The following is a 24,647-nucleotide window of genomic DNA, read 5'->3' as shown; positions in this document are numbered from 1 at the left end:
TCTACCTATCTAAAAACTGCTCATGCCCCACAAACACAATTAAGGATCATCATGACCCACAGGAAACATGGCTTCCCCTCCTCCCGGCACGCCTAGCACACACTGACCTTGCCAAGTAGGTATAACACCTGACTGCCACCTGCACAGTGTGGGGCACTGTAGGACTCTGAAATGTAAACGCGTACTGGTCAACCTGTCGCTCAGGGGAGCAGCGTCACTCAAAACACTTGGGCTTCAGAGTAAAAAAGAGAGGCTTCACCCCAAAAACCAATGTTGCACAGAAAAAATTGAAGTGTTGTAAGCTTGCAAGAAAACCACAATCTGACTTCCTGCTTTTGGGACTTACAAGCAAAATCGTTTGCGCCTTCCCTGAGGGGAGCTACCGCTCTGTCCAAGTGTGAGGGGCAGTTAGCTCCTCGGTCTGCGAAGCAGTGTTGTAGAGACAAAGCTCACTGCCAAGGAGCTCCCCTACTCTCTTGCAAGTCACCAAAAATATTTACAATGTCAGCATCCGGACTGCAGACTTACAGACACTGAAACACTTGACATGCAGACAGATTTACTGACTAACTCAAAGGCCAGCATGACACAGGCACCCCAAAGACGGCCTGTAGTCAATTACGGCAGGCACACTTTCCCAAGTACCAAATGACTGACACCAGAGACAGTTAGGTTTGCAACCAACATGGACTTCCTGCGTGGACAACGAACGCCTCAATAGGACTCTCACAGGTGTCACTGCTATGCATCCCCTACTGCTGATGACCTCGAGCAACAATAAAAATATCCAGAATTTAGCACAAACAGAAAATTTGAGACACTAACCCAAGGGAAAGAAAACAAGCATTTGCAATGCAATAGGTACGCGAATTTGAACTATTGGCATTGTATGACAATGCCTTGAATTTATGTGTTTTGAAAACCTGCAAGTGGTGCGCAAACACGCACTTTAAACTTACAGTCCTTGCTTAGGAGAAGCAAGGCTGGCAGTAAAAGAGGCGCAGTTACTGCCAGCCAAGCTTGTCGTAAGCAACGACTATAAGTACAAAGTGCGTGTTTATGCACCACTTGCAGGTTTTCAAAATACAATGCCAATAGCTCAAATGCTTGCAAATGTGAGACCTGTTGCATTGCAAATGCTTGTTATGCATGCACCTGAGGGCCTGTAATGTAATAATATAATATAACTTTCATAAACCTTATGTATGCCTCCATCCACAACCTAAATAAGTATGCCCAACACTTCAAGCAGTACAGAAATTCAAAAGCATATAATATGTAGCAAACCTCTATCTGCCAGGAATCCATGTTTCCCACACAGTCCCTCTATAAACACACCACCAGCTTGCCTTTAGACCAGTGCTTAATGTGTAAAAAAATAAATGCCAGGGCCCTTGTCAGGAGGCCGCTGTAGCTCGCACCACCAACCAACGCTATCAATGACGGTACCTACACAAATACTAACCATCACACTGCTACAACTGAGGCAATTCAGACTGCTAGAGGCCCCAAAAGCTCAAAGAATGGCGTGGGAGTCAAGCAATAGTTCTGTTCAATTATTAAACAACTGTTGCCCTACTCATCTCCAAATTACAAAAACAGCTAGGAACTGTCACAAGTGCCGGTGCTGACAATTAAGTGCCTGTGCCGAGCACCAGAAACCATCGGCTCAAATTAAGCATGGCTTTAGACCTAATTAATCAAATGTTTGCTAACTGTGGGCCAGTAGTATTTACATCGATCTTGTAATTTCAAAACTCAAACCCAACTAGATTTGTATATTGTGATTATTGCACTCTCATTATCCCTGCCTGACATAGAAGTTTGCACAATTGTTCTACTCTTCAGAGATACGCATATTGTAAACCATATGTCATATTATGTATGGTTGATGACAGTCTGTGAGACAAAATCATTTTATAAATTGATTCTGTATGGTTCTATTTTGCTCTGTGCCCCTCATGATATCTGCTGCTGCCCATCCTTGAATGTTATGTATGGAGTGTTGAGGATGTCATGCTCTGTATGGCTGAATGTGGATTAGGAACCTGGTAGGACATTTAGCCAAATACTTAACACCAGCTCTACTTTACTATTTATTAAAGGAACTACCTACATAATCATAGTCCTGCATCTTTGCGCATCCTTACAGCTACCGTATATATAAGGGGCCTGGAATGATGTTGTCAATAAAATAAATCTACTACTAGTGCAAAGCGTTCAGGTCCATGTTATGCCTGAGACCTGCCAAGTATTAAAACAACTGTTTTTCAATTCAAAGCCGGCATTCAATTTGACCAGCTCTGACCTATTCTTGCAATGGAAGGAGAAATGACTTCTGCAAGTTATCTTGAAGCCACTTTACAAGCCACATGTGTGGATTTTAGCTATCCCTCTCTGGCCTGGGAAGTCCAGGAGTTCCCAACATATACCAGTAGGTCATCTGCTCACAGGGATGGGAAATGATGTTTCTTCCCGCTGGCAGTGCAATACCTCTCCTTAACCACTCCACACTGGGCTTGATGGCGAATGCCAATGACATTGGTTGGGCCTTCGCTAGGGATCTATATTCAGTGGAATTTCCCTACAAAAAGACTCTGGCCATTGGTCTGATGTTTAAAAGTAGGATCCAGGCCATATAACTGAACCCTACATCTTTTCCAAGCACGCTCAACTAAGTTGAAGTTCATATCAATCAATCAGTGCTTGTTAAGCACAGCTATCGACCTGTGAGTGTCTGAAGGCGCTGGAGGGGAAGTGGAGGGAGGAAGGGAGGGTTGCAGGTCTGACTGGGTGTTGTGGTTCATTCAAAGAGCCAGGTCTTGAGATCTTTCCTGAATTGTGTCAGAGATGGGGAGAGCCGGAGCTGAAGAGGCATGGCATTCCAAGATGAGGTAGGAGAAGCATCTTCCTCCGGTCCTGGCCTTGCAGATCGGAGGGATGGTGGCCACTGCCAGTTGGGCAGAGGGGAGGTGTCTGTTGGTTGTGTGGAATTAGAGGCATTGGTTCAGGTATGTAGGTCCGGCATCGTGGCAGGCTTTGTAGGCGTGTGTGAAAAGCGTTTTCATATTTTTCTTAGTTTCATATTGCTAATATCACAATGGAAAACTTTAGTTGGAATCCTGGTAAAATGATATGTTGAGAAAAGTTTTGTAACATGTGCGTTCATGAACTTTCTTTCTGAATACAAAATATTAATGCCAGCATATTGAAGGAATGCATAAAATCTTCATATACTGGTGATTTCTAGGTTCTCTTGATTAATTACATAGGAGGTTCCTGCCTGCATGCCACGTGGAGTGATGACAGGTGAGTCAATGACATCAATCTGCCAATTTACAATCATTTGATATATCACTTAATTTTGTGATACAGCAAAAAAAGGAACATGGAGGTGAATCTTTATTTGAAGACGAGAATTTGATGTCAACCCTAGCGGATCTGTTCATAGCTGGGACAGAGACCACAGCTACAACTCTTCTGTGGGGTTTGCTCTACATGATGGCATTCCCCGATGTCCAAGGTATGTTTGTCCAGAAGAAACCTACTATGTACAAACACTGTGTGTAGAAGAGCTGATTCATTGTCTTAGGATATTGAATAAGAGAGAGCTCGTCATGCTCAAACACAATGTATCTTTGCTCCGAGAAGTGCTACCTTTGCTTTAGTAAGTCAGAAGGCTTTACTTGGTGGTGATAGAATTGGAAGTAATTGGTAGTATTGTATCAAATACGTGCTTGCAAGTTTAGCAATTGGATTGGGCACTGTTGTGTTGAAGGCCATCTGGACCTCAATCCCCAGGGACAAATATATTAAAAAAGGCGCGGGGACAACGTGGTCCTCGTTGCTGAGCCGTATCAATCCTGAGGGACCATATCCCACAGGGTACCAAGTTTACTATAAAGAAAGAGCTTGTCATGCTCAAACAAGATTTATCTTTGCTCCAAGAACTGCAACCTTTGTATTAGTAAGTCAGAAGAATTTACTTGATGGTAATAGAATTGAAAGTAATAATGGGCAGGATTATATCAAATGCGTGCTTGCAAGTTTAACAATTAGAAAACATCCAACAATGAGAGCTAGAAGAATAAACATAGAGCAACAAGCACCATTGACCAACTTTAAGGCACCGTCACAATTCAACCCACAGATGCCCTATGATGCCATCAACACCTTTTCAGATGCGGTAATTCAAGATCTGATGAAATTCAGGACCACTGGGCAGAAACGAGCCCGGAATAAGAATAATCTCTCAAAAGCTCAATCTAATGCTATACTGAACATCAGCAAAAATGATGAGATTATCGTGAAGCCCTCCGATAAAGGGGGAAATATCGTCCTGCTCACAAGAGAACAATACTGTCATGAATCTTTCCGCCAGTTAGAGGATTCCCAATATTACATCAAAACTAATAGAGAAGAATATCGACAGAGTATCACAACGTACCATGATCTTCTGAACAAGTGGCGCAACAGATCAATGTTGGACATGAATGAGTATCTATTTCTAAGAAATCCTGAGCCTGTGACACCAACTTTTTACCAACTACCAAAGGTGCACAAAGACCTCCATACCCCACCAGGGAGACCTATTGTCTCCTCAAAAGGAGGACTCACTGAGAATCTCTCTATCTATATTGACTCATTTCTATCACAATTTGTTGTGAAGTTGAAATCGTATGTGAGAGACACAAAAGACTTCATAGCACAAGTTGAAACTATTGAATGGGACACTACATATGTATTAATAACTCTTGACATTACGAGCCTCTATACATGTATCCGGCATGCCCAAGGAACTGAGGCAGTAAAATACTTACTAGAGAAAAGAGCTATGAAGTATATGGAACATGGAGTGATGCTAATTGAGTTACTAGAATTCTGTTTGACACACAACATATTTATGTTTCAGAATGATCTCTTTAAACAGGTCTCTAGAACTGCGATGGGCACCTGCTTCGCCCGCAGCTATGTAAATTTATTCGTAGGCTGGTGGGAGGAGCAGGTGGCCCTCGCAGGCGACAACGCAAAATGGGCAGCATATATAGTTGTGTGGCGTTGTTGTATTGACAACCTTTTTCTCGTATGGAGGGGCTCCTTCAAACAAGCAGAAGAATTCATTAGAGATCTAAACAGAAACAACTTCAATCTCAAATTCACTTGTGAAATGAGTAGAAATGAGGTACATTATTTAGACTTGAGGGTCTTTGTGAATGAGGGAACACTTGAGACAGCACTATACAGGAAGCCCACAGCGGGCAACAGTATATTGCATGCCAAGAGTAGTCATCCTCCTAATTTAATTCGTAGCATACCGTATGGTGAACAACTTAGACTTCGACGGAACTGCTCAAGAGATTCTGATTTTATAATTGCAGCTAAAGAATCTATGATGAGATTCAAAACTAGAGGTTACGAATCCACCCTTCTAGATAAAACCTTCAACAGAGTTTTAAAAATCCCCAGAAAGGACCTGTTGAGCAAGAAAGATAAAATAGAGCAGCCGGAAATCACCAATAAGTTCAGGATGATAACGACTTTCTCAGATGAAGCCAATCACCTGAGAAAGATACTTACCAGAAATTGGCATATACTATGAACAGATCCAACAATTGGGAAAGATGTTCCCCCACGACCCCTAATCACTTTTCGCAAACTAAATTCTATCAAAAATAAATTAGTACAGAGTCATCTCATGCCTCCCAAACAAAAAACCAGTGGAACTCTGAAAGACATGAAAGGGTTCTTCCCCTGCGGTAAATGCAGAGCCTGTGAGAATAGCAAACGGGTACTATCATATAGAAACCCCGGTCTGCAAACTGCCAGATCCATCAATAAGTTCATCACATGTCTGACCCCATATGTTGTGTATTGCCTGACCTGTCCATGTGATCTTAAATACATCGGCAGTACTATCAACAATGTGAAAATGCGAATCTTGGAACACCAGCGGGCCATTACTAACAAAGATACGACTTATCCAATGGCCCAGCATTTTGCCAAAGAACATCAAAGTAATAGGGATCTATTACAATATTTTGGCATAGACCATGTCCCTGTCAACCCTAGGGGTGGTGATAGATTGATGAGATTACGCAGGCTGGAGTCACAATATATTATTGACATGCAAACAAAAAGTCCACAGGGGATGAATAGTGGAGAAGAACGTATGGTACATTTAGGCAAATGAAGATCAGACAAAGAATAGAACCTGATGTACTACTTGTATGCTGACTCTGATACTCGTTTTCTAATCTATTTTTATTCTTGCCCTTCTCCTCTCTCTCTCTCTCTCCTGTTAAGAACTGCCACAATTTGATAAGTTATCATGAATATGCTCAATGACTAATGTGCTACAATGTTGATTACCGTTATTGAAATTGTAATACGCGCAATGCCAATGCAAGCTGGTGATATGCCGATACACGGAAAGACTGTCTGAAACACCGGCTTTTAGCGGCACATATGCCGATACACAGCGAGATTGTGAAATATGTATTTGTTAAGTGAATACGCTTGAGATACATGCAAAATGTCAAATATAAATCGATAATCATGGCCGCCACATTTGCAAGCGCAACAAATGCGATTTTCAAGCCGTTATCGCTGTTAATGGGCATGAGATGATGACGCATTCAAAAGTAGCCGCATTACAGGGTTAGATGTAAACACTGACGAAGGACTTGCGTCCGAAACGCGTCTGTTTCACACTGCTAACGGCGAAATAAAGAAATCTTGCCTTTCACCCATGGAGTGCTGTACTTTGTTCTTCGAATGGGGACGGAGTTTGAGCCTCGCTTTGAACGCGAGTACCAGCGCGTAGAAGCACCCGCCTGTGAGTGACCCAAGACACTTTGGTACACTTGGAGCGACAATATATATATATATATATATATATATATATTACCTACTGGCGGTCGCCAGTAGGTATATATAGTTAGGATTTTTTCCCTATGGGATTTCTGAAAATTCTATGCCTAATAACTTTTGCGTTCGTGGACGGAATTGGCTGAAATTTTCAGGAAAATGGCACATTTTGTTTCTGAGCAGACCTTGAAAATTTGGGGGGGTTTTGTGGAGGGGGGGCCGAGAAAAAAGGGGGGTCCCAAAACGCCTTTTTCCCATGTTAATTTCCATAGGGCGGTTGGACTCACTTTTAGCCCGAACGGCTGAATGGATTTTCACGAAACTTGGCAAAATTGTAGGGACTGTTAGCCCGATGTGCCTTTGCTAGGTCTCAATATATGTGCTTCAGTGGATTTTGAGAAATTAACGTTTAAATCAAGATATATATCTGTAACAGCGCTCCGGGCAGCTATCCGGTTAGCGAACCTTTCGCGTAACGGAACTTTGCGATGAGAAGCTGATTGGCCCTCCGGTGTCTGTCAACATTCTAAACAGTCCGGAGCGGCCGCCATCTTGTCTCTCGGTAGGATCGAGAGACAAGAGGAGGCCAAAACAAAGGGGGAAATTACCATAAGGGGGCATAGTAGATCCTCGTTGACCCCCTAGGTTTTATGTGGAGGTTTTAAAAGGGCCTAGGAGGGTCCAAAAAAAAAAATTTTTTTTTGCGTGGTAAGCGCCAAGTTCGCGAACCGGATAGCTTTCTGGGCAGCGAACTTTATGGATAAAAGAATGAAAGACTTTTCTAATACTGTATGTTAATTGTTTGTTGTTTTTCTTGTTTTTTTTTGTTTTCTTTATTTATTTATTTTTTTTATTATGATTGTGTTTCATACTTTATTAAATTTTCTAACATTTCATTGTCAGAAATGTCATAATTTATTATAGGGTGTAATTGTTTTTCATTTTGAAGCAAGTTGTCTACTGCTTCAACACATTGTAGAAGTTCGTGGTCTCTACTGTCATCCATAAAGTCATCAAGTTTGTCTTGGCTGCTCTCCTTCAGTTCAATCGAAAATGAAACTTGTTGCTCGCCTTCCATTTTGCCTGAAATTTGGATTAAAAAAATATATATTAGTAGAGATAGGGCACTGTTGGGATTAATTTTAGATAGGCAGTTTTTATCAGTGAATTTATCTTTTGGCAGTGTATAGTATGAGAGTGGAAATAGGACTAAAAAAAAGTGTATGTGATTTAACCAAGACACTACTACTACAGAGGGATAGTGTATATGTAGCAGAAAAAGTCTACTATATTAAGTCATAGTGCACAATATATTAAATTATAACTTACCTTCACAAAGAAGTTGAAGTTTTTTGAAGCTTTTGAAATAGGAGGTACAACAAGAAGTAGTAGTCAAAATGGCTGTGTTTCCTTCTCTCCCTTTATATATATACAGGTATATAACCAATCAAATGTCAGGTAATAAAAGTAGAAAATGAAAGTAACATTTTCATTGGTTGTCAATTCCAACAATTCAGATGTGTTTTGTGAAGTAATTTACCTCACGGTACTTGGAGAGGTCTACAGGCTAAATGGCTAAATGGAATTTCAATGAAATTTGTGAGAATGGAAGGGATTGTTATGTAGTATGAGCTAATCTATATTTGGTGAGAGTGTTTCTAGTCGTTATTCTGTAAATTACTTTCCCGCCTTTTTTTAGGACCGCTTTCCGGGAAGCTGCCCGGTTAGCGAACCTTAAGCGTCACGGGAGTCCACCATTTTGTGTTTCGTTCGCATTAAGATACAAGATGGAGGGCAAATAATGTTTAGAATGGGTAGAAGGGGTCATGGTAGACTTATCTTGACCCCCTAGGTTTTCTGAGCGTGGCTGAGGAGGCTTATATGTGCGGAAAAAAATTTTTTTTTAAAAAAATTCCGCGAGGTTAGCTTTCGGTTAGCGAACCGGGTAGCGCTCCGGGGAGCGAATTTTGTGGAAAATTAGTGAAAAAAGTTAGAGAAAAATAATAATTGTGAGTGATCAGATGTAGGGTAGCTCTGAGAAGAGCTTTTGGGTTTATGGTACATTTAGGTACTTATAAGTAGGTACCAATGCAGAGTCTTAAATTCAGAATGAAAATTCTGTTGCCCTCATCTGAGAAGTGAACTCCATCTCCTCTGTAGATATCTTGCATGTAGTAACGCAAGTTATTGTTGTACAGAGAGCCCATTCCATGGTCTCTCATGTAAGCTGAAACAGATTTGTTTACATGCTTCCTCGCTTTCTCAATTTGTGGACAAAATTGGTTGGACCACCTCCATTTCTGTCTTTGGCATATATTGGAATATACCAAGGCAGTTTGAGGAAAAAGTGCCATTAATTGCTCCAAGGTGTCCTTTAAAAGCATTTCCAGACCTACCCCTGTCAAAGTGCCCAAATCATTACCTCCACAGTGCACTATTAACAGGTCAGGTTTTGGCAAATGCATAAAGGTTTTCACCAATGGTATCAATTGGTGACATTTTAATCCTCTTTGGCCCAACCACTTAATTTCCACATCTTGTAAATTGAGGTTGTGTAAATTTCTGCTCTCAGCATACCTTTGAGCCCAGTGGATGTAACTATGTCCAACAATCCAGACGTTAAACATGGTGGAAGAAGGTTGTTCTGCAGTCAGATGAAGTGTGGTAATGAAAGGGCAGTTGAAACAGTAGGAGTTTCTAAAGAAAAAAAACTGTGGATTTACAATGCTAATGATTCATTAGCAGTGATTGGTGCATTTCCATTTCTGAAAACAGAAAGTTAGGGTGCATGGATGTGTTCTTTGAAAGATGTAATTTGAATGGTCAAGGAAGAAACATTTAATGAAAGATTGCACTGGATACGCAGGTGCACTGAGAGTTCAGAGTTCAATTGAAACATTGTTGTGTGAATTTGCAAACATGAGAGGTCTTCCAGGAGGTGGTTGCTATGGAAACAAGGCAGACAGGGCAGAGGGGGGAAGGGTTTTGATTTGAAAAAAGTGAGGGAAGAGGTATGATTGGCTAATATGAGAGATATGTGAAAAGAATATCTGTATTTCTGTGCTTTCAATAGCTGCAGCCTTTGGAGTGCATCCTTTTTCTTCTGCTGAAGACAATTTGGTGTATTTCTGAGACTGTTTTCAAAACTCAAAAAATATTTGCTAAGGTGAGAAAAGATTTATTTAATTTAGATAGAGAATAGTATGATTTAAGGAGAAAATGATGAAGAAAGCTGTGTTTTTAAAATGTGGTTTTGTCTCTAGTGATATACTAATAGAATTAGTTTCAAAGAGAAATTATAATTGCATATTTGGTGTAACATTCTGGCATGCAGTTACACAAGATATTGTAATACATGGAGGCCATTTCATGGTCTGTTATGTAAGCTGAAACAGATATGTTGCTTTTAAAAACGATTTAAGAAATCAATTACATTTCTAGATATGTACTGCTAGAGCTTCATAGGTTGTTTTGGGCCATATTTATAAGGTATTTGAGTGTCTAAGATGTTGTGTTCGCCTTTTAAAATGTAAAGTGTTCCTCATGGGACAAGTGTCTTGTAAATACGCTCCCACTTGTGCTTGGCAAATTTAGATTTTGATTATGGGAGTTACCTAGCCATGTTAATAGTGTCCCAAAAATGGTGCTAGGGCATTCCAGAAAACACTTTCATGTGTCTCAAGGACATTTTTAGTCATTTCTTCATGAATGCAGGTATACAATTGATTTATATGCTGTGTTTAAAAACGAATTTTGAAATGAATTAAATTTCAGGATATGTACTGTTAGAGCTTCATAGGTTGTTTGGGGTCATATTTAGAAGGCATTTTAGTGTCTTTGAAGTTATTTTTCCCTTTTTAAATGGAAAGCGTTCCTCATGGGGCCCTGAGCAGTTCTTAGCCATGTTATTTAATAGGAAGTGGATAACATGGCTAAGAGCATTTGCTGGGAAATGCATGAATATCGCTGATTTTTCTGCTATATTCATGCATTGTGGCCGTTTTTTTTCACATTGCTTCATAGGTTGTTTGGGTTCATATTTAGAAGGCATTTTAGTGTCTTTGATGTTATTTTTCCCTTTTTAAATGGAAAGCGTTCCTCATGGGGCCCTGAGCAGTTCTTAGCCATGTTATTTAATAGGAAGTGGATCACATGGCTAAGAGCATTTGCTGGAAAATGCATGAATATCGCTGATTTTTCTGCTATATTCATGCATTGTGGCCGTTTTTTTCACATTGCTTCATAGGTTGTTTGGGTTCATATTTAGAAGGTATTTTAGTGTCTTTGATGTTATTTTTCCCTTTTTAAATGGAAAGCGTTCCTCATGGGGCCCTGAGCAGTTCTTAGCCATGTTATTTAATTGGAAGTGGATAACATGGCTAAGAGCATTTGCTGGAAAATGCATGAATATCGCTGATTTTTCTGCTATATTCATGCATTGCGGCAGTTTTTTTTCACATTGCTTCATAGGTTGTTTGGGTTCATATTTAGAAGGCATTTTAGTGTCTTTGATGTTATTTTTCCCTTTTTAAATGGAAAGCGTTCCTCATGGTGCCCTGAGCAGTTCTTAGCCATGTTATTTAATAGGAAGTGGATAACATGGCTAAGAGCATTTGTTGGAAAATGCATGAATATCGCTGATTTTTCTGCGTTATTCATGCATTGCAGGCCTTTTTTTATCACATTTGCAAGCATTTCTTAGCCATGTTATCCAATGGGAGGTGGATAACATGGCTAAGAGCATTTGCTTCAAAGGTTGTTTGGGGTTATATACCATTTTTGGGAAATTATTAACATGCCTATCTAACTCCCATAATCAAAATCTAAATTTGCCAACCGCAGGTGGGAGCGTATTTACAATAAATTTGCACCATGAAGAATGTAAAATAGCATACTAGATACTCAAATAACTTATAAATATGATCCAAAACATCTTATGAAGCACTAGTAGTGCATATTTCCAGAAATGTATTGGTTTTCATTTAATGATTTACTTCATTGGTAGGCCTTCACATGTTTTTTTACCTTGGTTTTTTTTCAGTGAAAATCTTATCTGCAACCATGTGTTGGCCTCACCTCAAATAAACAAAACAGGTGATGGACTGAATGTGGATCAATGACACACATTCACCCCAGTCCAAAGATCTGGGCCTAAACAAACCTTTAGATAGGCTACATCTTATCGTCATCCTGAATTAATGATTTAAAATATTAGGGAGTGATTTATGAGTGTTGTATGCCTGTTTTGTACCATTGAGTGTCATTTTTGTGATGCAGTGCTGGTGGAAAATATTTGCTATGTTAAATAATTAGTACAGCATTAAGTTTTAGATGACTGTTATTTATTTACTGTTTGGTAATAGTGGTTAATAACATTTTATATTATATTTTTTCACAGATTCAACTGCAGATTCTTTCATAGTTTGGAAAATGCCTTCCAGAAGTCGAATACGAAAGGCTAGAAAACGTCAAAGACAGCAGGATGATGTTTTATTGCAGCAGTCCTCTTCCCCAAATACTTGTCAAAACACCAAGAAAGGTCCGGGTAAGAGCACGAAATCATTCTTAAGAAATATTTGTAGTAAAAAAAATTTTGCTCAAAAAAATGTGTCTCTTAACAAAAAGAGAAGTAATTTAAATGGAAAGGAGAGACCCATCACAAATGTTACTGGTAGAGGAAGAGATAACTCTGTGCATGATAGTAGAAGGAAACAACAGTTTAGGGACATTCGACAACGAATGTTCCGTAATAGGATATTAGTTAATTTATTGAAAAATATTAAAAAGAAAGGCCAACAGAAAGCGGCATTTTATAGGAAGAAGAAAAATGTAGAGAAAATTATTGATCATGCTTTTGAAATCAAGCGAAAGTTGTTTATTTTGGTAATCAATAGAATTAGGAAACTAAGCAAGGTAATTTCTGATTTCAAAACAAAAAGTAGATGGAAGAGAGTAGTAAATCGTACTAACTTTTGTGAAGTTTTTTCTGGAGAATGGATGCATAGTTCAAGTTCTGAGGCATTTTTTAATGAGGAGACTTATTTTCAGGATAATGATTTGGTGCATGCAGTTGACATCAGTGGTCGAGCTTATGAAGTGAAGGATGGTTGTCCAGTTGAAAAAGAACTACTTGTGACAACAGAGACAGAAGAGGCGCTAAGTGATGAGGTTTTAGGAAGACGTCCTAAGGGTCCTGTGTACATTTGGAAGTGTAGTTCTATTTGCAGTGTGCGACAGGTTTCCATCAATTTGCTATGTGATTTTATACGGACATTTAATAAGAAAAGTTTGAAGCAGAAAATGAAGTTGTTGCAAGATTTAGATCCTTGCAGAGTGAGACAAATGACAGGTTTGCGTGGTCATTCACTGGCTTGTCTTTCCAGGAGAGTATGCCAGAGTGTTTTTCATCATTTCAGGATGCTAGCAGTGCATCATAATAAAGTGAGAAAATTAGTGAGAATGTTGTATTATGCTAAGAGTCCAGCAATTATGCTTAAACAGTTATGTGCTGCTCTTTTGCATGGTTCTGAAATAGATGTGAAGAATCTTTGTGAAGAAATTGAGTTTTGTTACTTTGGTAGTAAAGATGAGAATGTTCAAATTGACCCTGAAGTAGAGGGTAATGTGGAAGATAATGTACAGGTTTCCAGTACAGATAATTTTCAGAAGGAAATTGCCACGTTTCAGATGAAATCAAGTGAGAGGCCTAATTTCACTTGTGTATGTTGTCGACGCACTTATTATAAGAATCAGACTAAGGTAGTGGATTTATATGCAAAAAGTGAAAGGGAAAATAATAGTGAATGGAAGGATTTAGCCACATACTTGATGGTAGAAAATTATTTTGATTTGGGATCGGATCAACGTGTGTGTACTTATTGTTGTAATAAATTAAACCAAAACCAGATGCCTGCTAGGGCAGTTCATAATAATCTGGAATTGGTTGAGATTCCTTCTGAATTGAAGGATTTAAATACTTATGAATCTATTTTGATTCAAAGTATCCATCCCTTTCAGGCTATTGTAAGAATGGAGCCAAAGACAGGGAAATTGCCTCCAGCAGATTTACAGAGAGGATTAAAGGGAAGAGTTGTTTATTTGCCTCTAGATTTGAACAAAAACATTAACACAATTGGAATAGAAAAAGTGGAAGAGGAACCTCTGGTTATCTTGGTTAATGGGGTTCCGACAAAGAATAAGAAAATATGGCAAGATTTAGTGGATGTTAGGAAAGTCAAAAAGGCAACAGTGTATTTGAAGAAAAATAATAAGTACTATAAGAATGTATATGTTGCAGAAGAGGAAGTAAGTGATGAAGAGGATAGCGATTTGTGTGCTGGCCAAATTGAGAAAGTAGAGGCCTCTAAAAGTGAAGAAATATATGAACATTATAGTGTTCATCCTTTGCATTCCAAGGAAGTGATGGGGAATGCTATTGAGTTGTTTCAAATGAAACAAGCCAAAGGGAGTCCCATTAGTGTTTGGGAGGAAAGTTTGGAAGCTCGGTGTTTCCCACAGCTATTTCCCACAGGTCAAGGAGGAAGATATGATGAGCGACCTCGTGAAATTCCTGCGTCTGAATACCGGACTTTACGATTGTATGCAGAAGATCCTAGGTTTCGGCAATGCATTCCCTATTTGTTTCATCTCCTGTTTGAAAGCGATCTGTCTGGACTGTCATATGCAGTGAACCACATCTTAAAAAGTGGTATACAGATGCGAAACATCTCGGCAAGTGACTTTATGCATAAAGTCAATGTCCAAGACAGTATTTTGGATTCTCACTTAATTAATCTCATGGCGTGTCAGCGTGGTACTAATGAGTACTGGTACCGTCGTCATGGTGACTTAAAATGTATGCTGAGGAACTTAGGAACTCCGACATGGTTCCTCACTCTGAGCTGTGCCGAGTATGGCTGGGATGACTTACTTGAATTTCTACGAGAGGCAAATGGAAATATTGAAAACATTGAATTCAAGACACCTGGAGAACTGTGTTCTTTGGATCCTGTGAATGTATGCAGGTACTTCAATCATAGATTTGAAGCTATGATGTCTTTCATCACAAATAAAAAGAATCCACCTCTTGGAGAGGTGTTGGATTTCTTCTGGAGAAAGGAGTACCAAGCAAGAGGTGCCCCTCATATACATATGTTGCTGTGGATCAAGGATGCACCTAAATTTGGAACAGATCCGGATGACTTAGTGATGAATTTCATCGAACAGTATTCTACGTGTGCTGTTCCAAACGCAACGGAGAAGAAAAGTCTAAGAGAACAAGTTCTACGTTTCCAAAGCCATCGTTGTGGAAAGTACTGTCGTCGTAAATTCAGAAACAAGGACAAGTTCTACACCAAATGTCGTTTCAACTTTCCACGACCGGTGATTTCTAAAGGAAGAGTGAACAGTTTGATGTCTTCGCTGCGACATAATGTGACGAGGAAATCACCCAAGAATACATACAATTTGAAAAGGAACGAAGAGTCCAAGTACATCAATGACTACAACCCAGTGATTTTGTCCATGTGGAATGCCAACATGGATATACAGTTTGTGGCTGACAACTGTATGGCTGTGGCTCGGTATGTGACATCTTACATCACCAAAAAAGAAAAGACCGAACTGAAGGATATGTGGGAGGACATTTCCCATGAAAAGAGCCTCAGCAAGAAGTTGTACAGTTTCAGTCTGAAGATGTTGTCGCATCGAGAAATCGGAGCTTACGAATGTTCTGATCGATTGTCTTCAGCAAGTCTCTATGCCAAATCCAGGAGTCTCGTTTGGGCGAGTCTTGGTCTTGCTGCAACGCGAAATCGAGTTCTAAAACCTGTTCGGGAAATTGAGTATTTGGCAGAAAAGGAACCAAACAGTACCGACATTTTGAAGACCAACATGTTGGATACATATTATCCAAATCGAAGCAGTCACCTTGAGAATATTTGTCTATATGAGGTTCTCCAAAATTATATATTCAAGAGGAACATCAAAGAAGATATTGAGAAAGGAGTGTATGCTGTAATTGGAAGTGAGGGATGCCTGGTCAAGCAAAGAAAATGCCAATTAGTAAACCATCGAAAATTAAGTGGCGAATCTCCAGAAAAAAAGGAGTTTTTCTATTTAGCACTTTTGCAACTTTTCAAGCCTTGGCGTGCAGAAGAGGAACTGCTTGGAGATTTCCTCTGTTACGAAGACTCTTTCAATGCAGCCAAGGAGTCCATAGAATGTCCTGCTTTTTCTAAATATCAAGAAATGCTAACTTTGGAAATTGAGCAGGAAGCAACGATTGCAGCCGAGATTGCCAGAGACAGTTCTCAGGACAGTCAGAGTTCTGTTTCATTGAGTCAAGATCCACTTGGAGGACCTATTATCGAAAATGAAGCTGCCACTGCTATGAATGAAGTAGAAAGAGCCATGGCACATGCTCAGGAGGATTCAGTTAACTTACAAGACTTGGAAAAACAACTCAACGTTGAGCAGAGGAAAATATATGATGAAGTTACCAAGGAAATTGAGCACGGATTAAGTCATGAGAAGAAAGAGTGCTCGTGTACGTCGTTGAAGCCTGTCCGACTGTACGTGAGTGGAGAAGCGGGAACTGGAAAAAGTTTCCTCATTAAAGCAATCTCTTGTTATTTGCAGGAAAGGACTGAGTCATCGCTGTCTTGTGTTGTCACCGCTCCTACTGGACTGGCAGCACATAATATTAAAGGTATTACTTTGCATCGTCTATTGATGCTGCCGGTGGAGCATGACAACAAATTACAATACAACAAGTTATCTGGAGATGCTTGCTGTGAAGTTTCAAGAGTTTTGAGGAAAATGAAACTACTTATCATTGACGAAGTAAGCATGGTTTCCAATGTCATGCTTGCCTTTGTGCATTTGAGAATGCAAGAAGTACTTAAAACTGAATATGATGTCTTATTTGGTGGGAAACACATTATTGTTTTCGGAGATCTTCTACAGCTGACACCAGTAAAAGGTCAACCTGTGTTCAAAATACTCACGCATGAAGATACCAGGAAGTGCCTAGGGAGCATTGGCAACGTCAATATATGGTTAAACTTCAATTATGCAGAACTGCATCAAAATATGCGTCAGGCAAAGGATGAAGATTACAAGAATATTCTACAAGATATTAGAATTGGAAAAGTGACCGAGCATGGGAAAGAAGCTTTAAATGCACGGTTACTGTCAAATTTGTATCCCAAACAAGATATTGTGCCTGAGAATATTTTTCAGAAAATTACTGAGAAGAAATCCGGGATATGTCTCATGCCAACTCTTGCAGAATGTGCCATCTTCAACAACAAAATGTTGAATTTAGAAAAGCAAGAGATTGTGAAACTTGAAGCTATCGACAAATTAGAGCATATGGGATCAACAATTATTTTGTCAGACAATTTGAAATCAAAATTGGATTCATTAGAGAAGACTATATCTAAAACAGCGGGTTTTGAAAAGACTTTGAATGTGTGTTTAAATTGCCGAATTATTTTGAGAAGGAATTTACATGTAGAAAGAGGTCTGGTAAATGGATCAATGGGTAATGTTGTTGATTTTGAGAAATACAGAAATAGAGATGGAATAGAATTTTTAAAAATTAAATTTGATGGCATTGAGGAAGTACAGCAAATTGGTCGTTGTTCTGCTAGGTTTTTGCTTGTTAAAGATTTATATGTTCGCCGTAAACAGTTTCCTGTTTGCTTGGCATATGCGGTGACAATCCATAAATCGCAAGGTTTAAGTGTAGACTGTGCATTGGTGAATATTGGCAGTTCTGTGTTCAAGGAGGGTATGGCATATGTGGCATTGTCACGAGTTAGAACTTTATCGGGATTGTACTTGATTGACTGTGATGTCACAAACATTTGTGCGGATCTAGATTGTGTTAAGGAATACAATAGGTTAAGAAGAGAGTATGCGCCACATTTGCCTCAATATCCTTTGTTTGAGAAACGTGTGGTAGGCCGCAAACGTAGAAATAGCAGTAATAGTAGGGAGGTTGTTGCAAAAAGACTAAAAGTCAATGAACCGAAAATTGTTAGCAGAAAGAAAGTGGATTCTGTTGAAGATGTTGTCGGTTTTCAATTTGAAAACAGTTCTGGTGTCAACTGCTATGCAAATGTAGTGGTTAATGTTCTCTTTTCACTAGAGAGTTTAAAAGAACAGATTCTGTTGAATTCTGAACAAATTTTATGCTGTTTGTTGAATTCTGTTTTCGAGAAATGTAGCAGTGATCGAACAAAAGTAGAAAGTGTGTCTGAAGTTCGTTATCTGTTAGATGAATGTTCAGGTCAAACAGACTTCTCTGAAAATAATCAGCAAGATTGTCAGGAGTTTTTAATGTATATGCTTGATATATTGCAAGTTGAGGGTGTAGATGTAGATCACCTGTTTGGGCTTTCTTATCAATGGCAGCATGACTGCGAGAACTGTATGGTATCAAGTACTACTAGTGTAGACTCAGAAAGATTTATATATTTAACTTTGCCAGACAGTAAATCAGTCTCCTTTAATAAGCTAGTAAATGCAGCGGATCACAACATGGAGTGTAGCCAATGTAAATGTGATATGATGTCAACATTATTTATACGTAGATATGGCCAGTATGTCATTTTAATGATGCAACGATGTAGGCCTGATGGAACAAAATTGTCAACTTTAATAAAAAATTTTGTGGCTTCTCAGCTGTCAATATCAGGGAGGACTTTTGTTACTGTAGCAATTATCTATCACGATGGTCCATCAACAACATCAGGACATTATACAGCTTACTTAAAGTCTGGAAACGGCTGGTCATTCTGTAATGATTCTGTTGTAACGTTCAAAAAAAAATTGCCGTTTGACCTTAAAAATTCTTACCTGGTGTTTTTAAAACCAAAATTTTAAGTAGAGGGAATGTAAGTCTGCAATGCTGTCTCGATTAAAAATTCAACTATATAAACCTAATGCAAGTAAGTCTGCTTCATAGTAAGCAGTATCAGTGTCATAGGAAAAGGAGAACATGACTGACAAAGAAGAGTAAGATATTAGTAGTCCAGGATTGTGAAAATAATCTCAAATATTTTATTTTTGAAAGTTGCGAAAATAGAAAATGTCGGGATTTGATTGGAAGAATTACAAGATTTGCGAATCGCGGCAACATGATTTGGCCTAGTGGAAACATGTGATATAATGAGAGAAGTTTTTTTTCTATGTAACATATTTCACGTATCGATGGAGGTTTTCTTTCAGAAAGTGGCGGGCTGAAAATATTTAAAGCACAACAGAGTGGATGCTGTTTATAGGAGATCCTTCGACGTCATTGAAAGTAAGTTAATTTTAAGAAGTTTTGAAATCAGATTTCTTAGGTTGTATGGGTTTTTTAAACACAGTCATTTTGATTGTGTTTTTTTTTCCCCGCTGTTACATGATGAATACCTTCAAGTCACTGATTTAAGTGAAATTTGATACATTCTGAGAACAGCAAAAATAAACCATTTAACATGTATAATTAATGTTATGCTTTTTGTCCTTATGATATACATTTAGAAATGTGTGGTACATATGGGTAAGGTGAGTTCTGTAAATATCAATTTTAATGCTTAGAGTGCTGTACTTCTGGGTAGTGTTTTTTTTTTATAAAAAAAAGAGGCCTCACCTCAAAGAAAGCTCTTGAAAGCACACATCTTATTTGCATCCTAAAACAATCATTTACAATGTTAGACACAATTTTATTATGACTTTACATCTTTTTTGCGCTGCTATTGCATCACTATTGTGAGACATTAGCAGTGCAAGAAAAACATCATGTTTCAAAATAGGCCTCAGTTCAGCAATATCAAGATACAGTTTCTTTCGAATATATATCTTTAGGATTGTGTAGGGAACGTAGAGAAGCAGAGACTTCTGTAAATGTCAAAGTTGTTGAAAAACTGTTTGTTTTTGAACCTTTTCCCTTGTCTTTTCTAATTTTTAAATACATGTTTTAATATTTTTTGAAATGTTTGTTCTTTGTTTTACAGATTGAAAGTATGAAAAAATATTTAAAAAAGGTAACAAGAATTATAAGGTAAATGTTTTCCACTCTTTTTACCCGCAATGCACTGCTGATGATGTCATTGACAGTATCTCTCATTTACTCTCTCTAGCTGTCTTTCTTTTTACATTATTCTCTGTTTACTTCCCTTATACTAACTCTTCTTTTTTTTTAAAAAAATATTTTTTTTAGTTCGCTTAAAGTTCGCGAACCGGTCAGCGAACTTGAAGCGAACCAAAAGAAATAGAGCTTGCCAGAGTGATAAACATTCTAGCAATTTTGTTTGAAAGGGGAGGTAGTTCTGAAAAGAACTGTTTTTTTTTGTTTTTGTTGTTTTATGTTTTTTTTGTAATTTTTTGAACATTTTTTGATTTTTTTGTATTTTTAGAACTGTTTTATGTTTTTTTTGTGTTTTTTAAGGAGGGGAGACAACAAAAAACAGGCTTTCAAAACGGCTCAACTGGAGCAAAAAAAAAGAAAATTACTTTTTGGGTGCATTAGGGCACTTATGATTTTCATATGCAATGTTCATGAGGTTGACACTCATGTTGCCATATGACAGCATAGCACCACAGTAAATACAAGACACCTTCATGTGCTGGAAGTTACGTTGGATGTTTGGCACAGTCTCTTGTGCCTCTCTTCCCGTCAAAGACAATGTGGATGTAGATCTTGCCACAGGAGTTGCCGTCGGATTGTCTTCAAGATCCCTCAACTCAGCCCGGCTGTAGTTCAAGGGATGCCACCTGCTCATGTGACGGTGCATTGTATAGTTCCCCATACTGTACTTCTTTTCTGTGCCTCTCGACAATCTGTGGTCACAGATGAGGCAGGTGGCATATTTTGCATTCACTTTCTTGGTTCCAGGAGGGATGGTGAAAAACTGCCAGATGAAACTGGTTTTTCGTTTAGAAACCCGGGGCAACTCATCAACAAATTGTTGTCCCTCTCTCTCCTCTTCTTCTTCTTCCTCATCTTCCTCCTCTCTGTTAGTCATAATTTGACTGGGTGGTCCTCTCTTCTTATGGGGAGGTGGAGGTGGTGGTGGGGGTGCACCAGCTGCAGCAACAATGGAAGCCATTGTGGATCTTCAGATAAATGGTCTTTCTCTCACCAAGATGAAAGTCAGAGTGAGGAAATAAGGAGGGGTTTACTTGATTTGGGGAAAACAAAAGTTCTGAGCCAATGAAAAGTGTTATTTTTAGGTCACATGACCTAGTCATACATCATTTGGAAACCAAAAGTGAAATGAACCAATGAGAAGTTTGATAAACAAGTCACATGACCTGTTCCGCTTACGTTACGCGGCGCGCGCCGCGTCCCAGATCGCTTCCGGTTCGCGGTCCGGAGCACTTCCGGGAGCGCTAACGCGGCGCGTCATTAGACGCATTACGCGATAACGTGATACGTCGCGCTTCCGCGGCGCGTCACTGTTCCGCTAACGTAACGTTGACCGGTTCGCGGACTAGATCGCGGCATCAAGATGAGCTAACGGAAAGCTTCCCGGTTCGCGAACTAGAAGCGAAGAAAAAAAATATTAAAAAAAAAATTATCAATAAACATCTAAATATATTTTGGGATTTAAAGAATAATACATTTTACAGCTACAGATGTTAGCTTTTAAAAAACCAATGAAATTCACTGAAAAAACCATAGGTTATAGACCATATATAGTTAGAAATTTGCATTTAAAAAACCATTGAAATTCAATGAAAAAACCATAGGTTATAGACCATATATAGTTAGGAATTCGCATTTACAAAACCTTATTTTACTCGCATAAAACCATTGAAATTCCATATATAGTTAGTTGCGCTAACTATATATCGCGCACCCGCAATCCACTGCTGATGATGTCACATATTACATCATTCATGACATGGTCAGTGACATCACTGATGACATCACTGATGACATCTCAAATGACATCACTGATGACAACATCCAGTGACTGTATGTTTCTGTGAAGTTAAAATATGTCTTACATATTGAAGAATGAGTGGATGTATAAGTGTCTGGATGAAGGATTTAGTAGGTGCATGACTGACTGTATGAGTGAGTGATTAAATGTGTCTCACTGAGTGCATGGGTTAGTGACTAAACTGTCTTAATTTGTGCATCATTATGTCTGTTGTTCTGTAAACTGTTGCATGTGTTGATAAGTAGCTATATGAGTAACTATATGGGTTATTGATTGGTTACCTTAGTATTTGTATGGGAGACTGAGTGTGTGTGTGGGTGGCTGGGAGGTGTATGACTCTGTGCATAGATGTGTGAGCAGTTGATTCACTAGAGGTATGGTTTCAAAAGTGCATGTGGTAACAGCTGTATGGGCGGTTGACTGTGTGCATGAGTGTATTGGTGAGTGAATGGATATCTCAGTGCTACATGTCAAAGTAAGTACATATGTAAAACACAGTACATGTGAGAGTTGACATATATAAATAACTGTGCATAAGAGCCAGTGAATGTGTGAGTGGCTGTATGGATCATTGTGAACTTGTATCAGGGATTGTATAAGAGAGTAAATATGTGTTAGTATATGTTTGAATAAGTAAAGTTTGTATAACTGTATAGTTGAGGAAATGGAGGTGTGATTGATTCTTTGCATGACTGACTAGGTGTGTGAGTAACTCCATGGATGAGTGACAGTCTGTGAGTGTCTGTTTACACTGATTGTATCTAAGGTTATATTAGAGTCTGAAGAGGTTCATCGTATTATCACATGAATGATATCATCAGTGATGTGATCAGTAATGTCAAATGAGATGTCATCAGTGATGTCATCAGTGATGTCATTTGAGATGTCATCAGTGATGTCATCAGTGATGTCACTGACCATGTCATGAATGATGTAATATGTGACATCATCAGCAGTGGATTGCGGGTGCGCGATATATAGTTAGCGCAACTAACTATATATGGAATTTCAATGGTTTTATGCGAGTAAAATAAGGTTTTGTAAATGCGAATTCCTAACTATATATGGTCTATAACCTATGGTTTTTTCATTGAATATATATATAGTTAGAATTTTTTCTCTATGGGACTTTTGAAAATTCTATGTCTAATAACTTTGGCGTTTGTGGACGGAATCGGCTGAAATTTTCAGGAAAATGGCACATTTTGTTTCTGAGCAGCCCCTGAAAATTTGGTGGGGTTTCGTCAAGGGGGGGCTGAGAAAAAAGGGGGGTCCCAAAACGCGTTTTTTGCATTGAGTTTTCCATAGGGCGGTTGGACTCACTTTTAGCTCGAACGGCTGAATGGATTTGCACGAAACTTGGCAAAATTGTAGGGACTGTTAGCCCGATGTGCCTTTGCTAGGTCTCAATATATGTGCTCCAGTAGTTTTTGAGAAATTAACGTTCAAACCAAGATATATATCTGTAACAGCGCTCTGGGCAGCGATCCGGTCCGCTTACTTTTCGCTTATCGGAACTTTGCGCGCAGAAAGCTGATTGGCTCTCCGGTGTCTGTCAACATTCTAAACAGTCCGGAGCGGACGCCATCTTGTCTCTCGGTAGGATCGAGAGAGAAGAAGAGGTGGAAAACGAAAGGGGAATTTAATGAAAGGGGGCAAGGTATCCCCCTCTTGACCCCCTAGGAATGTTGTTGGGGTTATTAAAGGGTCCCGTGGGGAAAATAAAAAAAAAATGATTTTTCACGGTAGAAGCGCGGCCGCGAACTGGTAGCGAAACGGGAATTCGCCATTTTGTGCTTCGTTAATTAAATTACTAGTTATAAGTGGGTGCGGGAGACGTATCCTAATCCCCTATGTTTCCTGAGGGTGGCTGAGGAGGCTGATATATGTTGATACATCTCTTCCAGCGGCTGTGCGTGAGCTTTTTTTTTTTTTTTGCTGCGTGACAGTCCGGAGCGGCCGCCATCTTGTCTCTCGGTAGGATCGAGAGAGAAGAAAAGGTGAAAAACTAAGGGGGAATTTAATGAAAGGGGGCAAGGTATCCCCCTCTTGACCCCCTAGGAATGTTGTTGGGGTTATTAAAGGGTCCCGTGGGGAAAATAAAAAAAAAATGATTTTTCACGGTAGAAGCGCTTCACGGGCCGCGAACTGGGCCGCAAACTGGTAGCGAAACGGGAATTCGCCATTTTGTGCTTCGTTAATTAAAGTACTAGGTATAAGGGGGTGCGGGAGACGTATCCTAATCCCCTATGTTTCCTGAGGGTGGCTGAGGAGGCTGATATATGTTGATACATCTCTTCCAGCGGCTGCGCCATCTTGCCTTTTTTCGAATGCCACAATTTTGTCGTGCACGGCAGCCATTTTAGATGCCAGGCTGGTCCCAGGCTATCACCTAACCCTGCGGATGTAGTTTATGGCCCCAGCTGTAGAGAATTCAGACATGCCAATCCTCCTGATTCAGGCGTGTGAGTACTGATTTCAGTGCTAGTCTCCCGCCTCCCGATTTCTGCAAGCAAAAACCCGGGGGCATATTACGAACAACTAGCGATAATTTTTGTCTCTAACTTGTTTAGAGACAAAAATTATCGCCGCACATCGGCGATTTTTATCGCAGATAAACCTTGCTATTATCGCAGAAAAGTCAGCGATATTCATGTATTATCGACCTAATGCTCTTAGCCATGTTATCCACCTCCCATTGGATAACATGGCTAAGAACTGCTCAGGGCAGGTGTTAGATTTTGGAGATATTCGCGCTTAGCGCGAATATCTCCAAAAGTTGGTAATAGAAGGTAGCGATGTTAGGGACTGTTTCCAGTCGCTAACATCTTGGCACGC

At 39.3% G+C, this 24,647-nt stretch overlaps 1 protein-coding gene across 2 annotated transcripts in view; it reads left to right on the top strand.

Moving 5' to 3' along the window:
- Positions 1-24,647, top strand: part of LOC147673876 (cytochrome P450 2D6-like) — a 429,037-nt gene that overhangs the window by 336,045 nt on the left and 68,345 nt on the right. For both annotated transcript variants that reach the window (XM_086947757.1, XM_086947756.1), the window contains one exon: positions 3,376-3,523. In XM_086947757.1, coding sequence (XP_086803883.1) covers positions 3,376-3,523 — 148 coding nt within the window. The remainder of the gene's footprint in view (positions 1-3,375; positions 3,524-24,647) is intronic.

The sequence above is a fragment of the Lissotriton vulgaris genome, chromosome 12, assembly GCF_964263255.1.
Source record: "Lissotriton vulgaris chromosome 12, aLisVul1.2, whole genome shotgun sequence".
In the NCBI taxonomy this organism is placed as follows: Eukaryota; Metazoa; Chordata; class Amphibia; order Caudata; family Salamandridae; genus Lissotriton; species Lissotriton vulgaris.
This window is presented reverse-complemented; position numbering and strand designations above follow the sequence as displayed.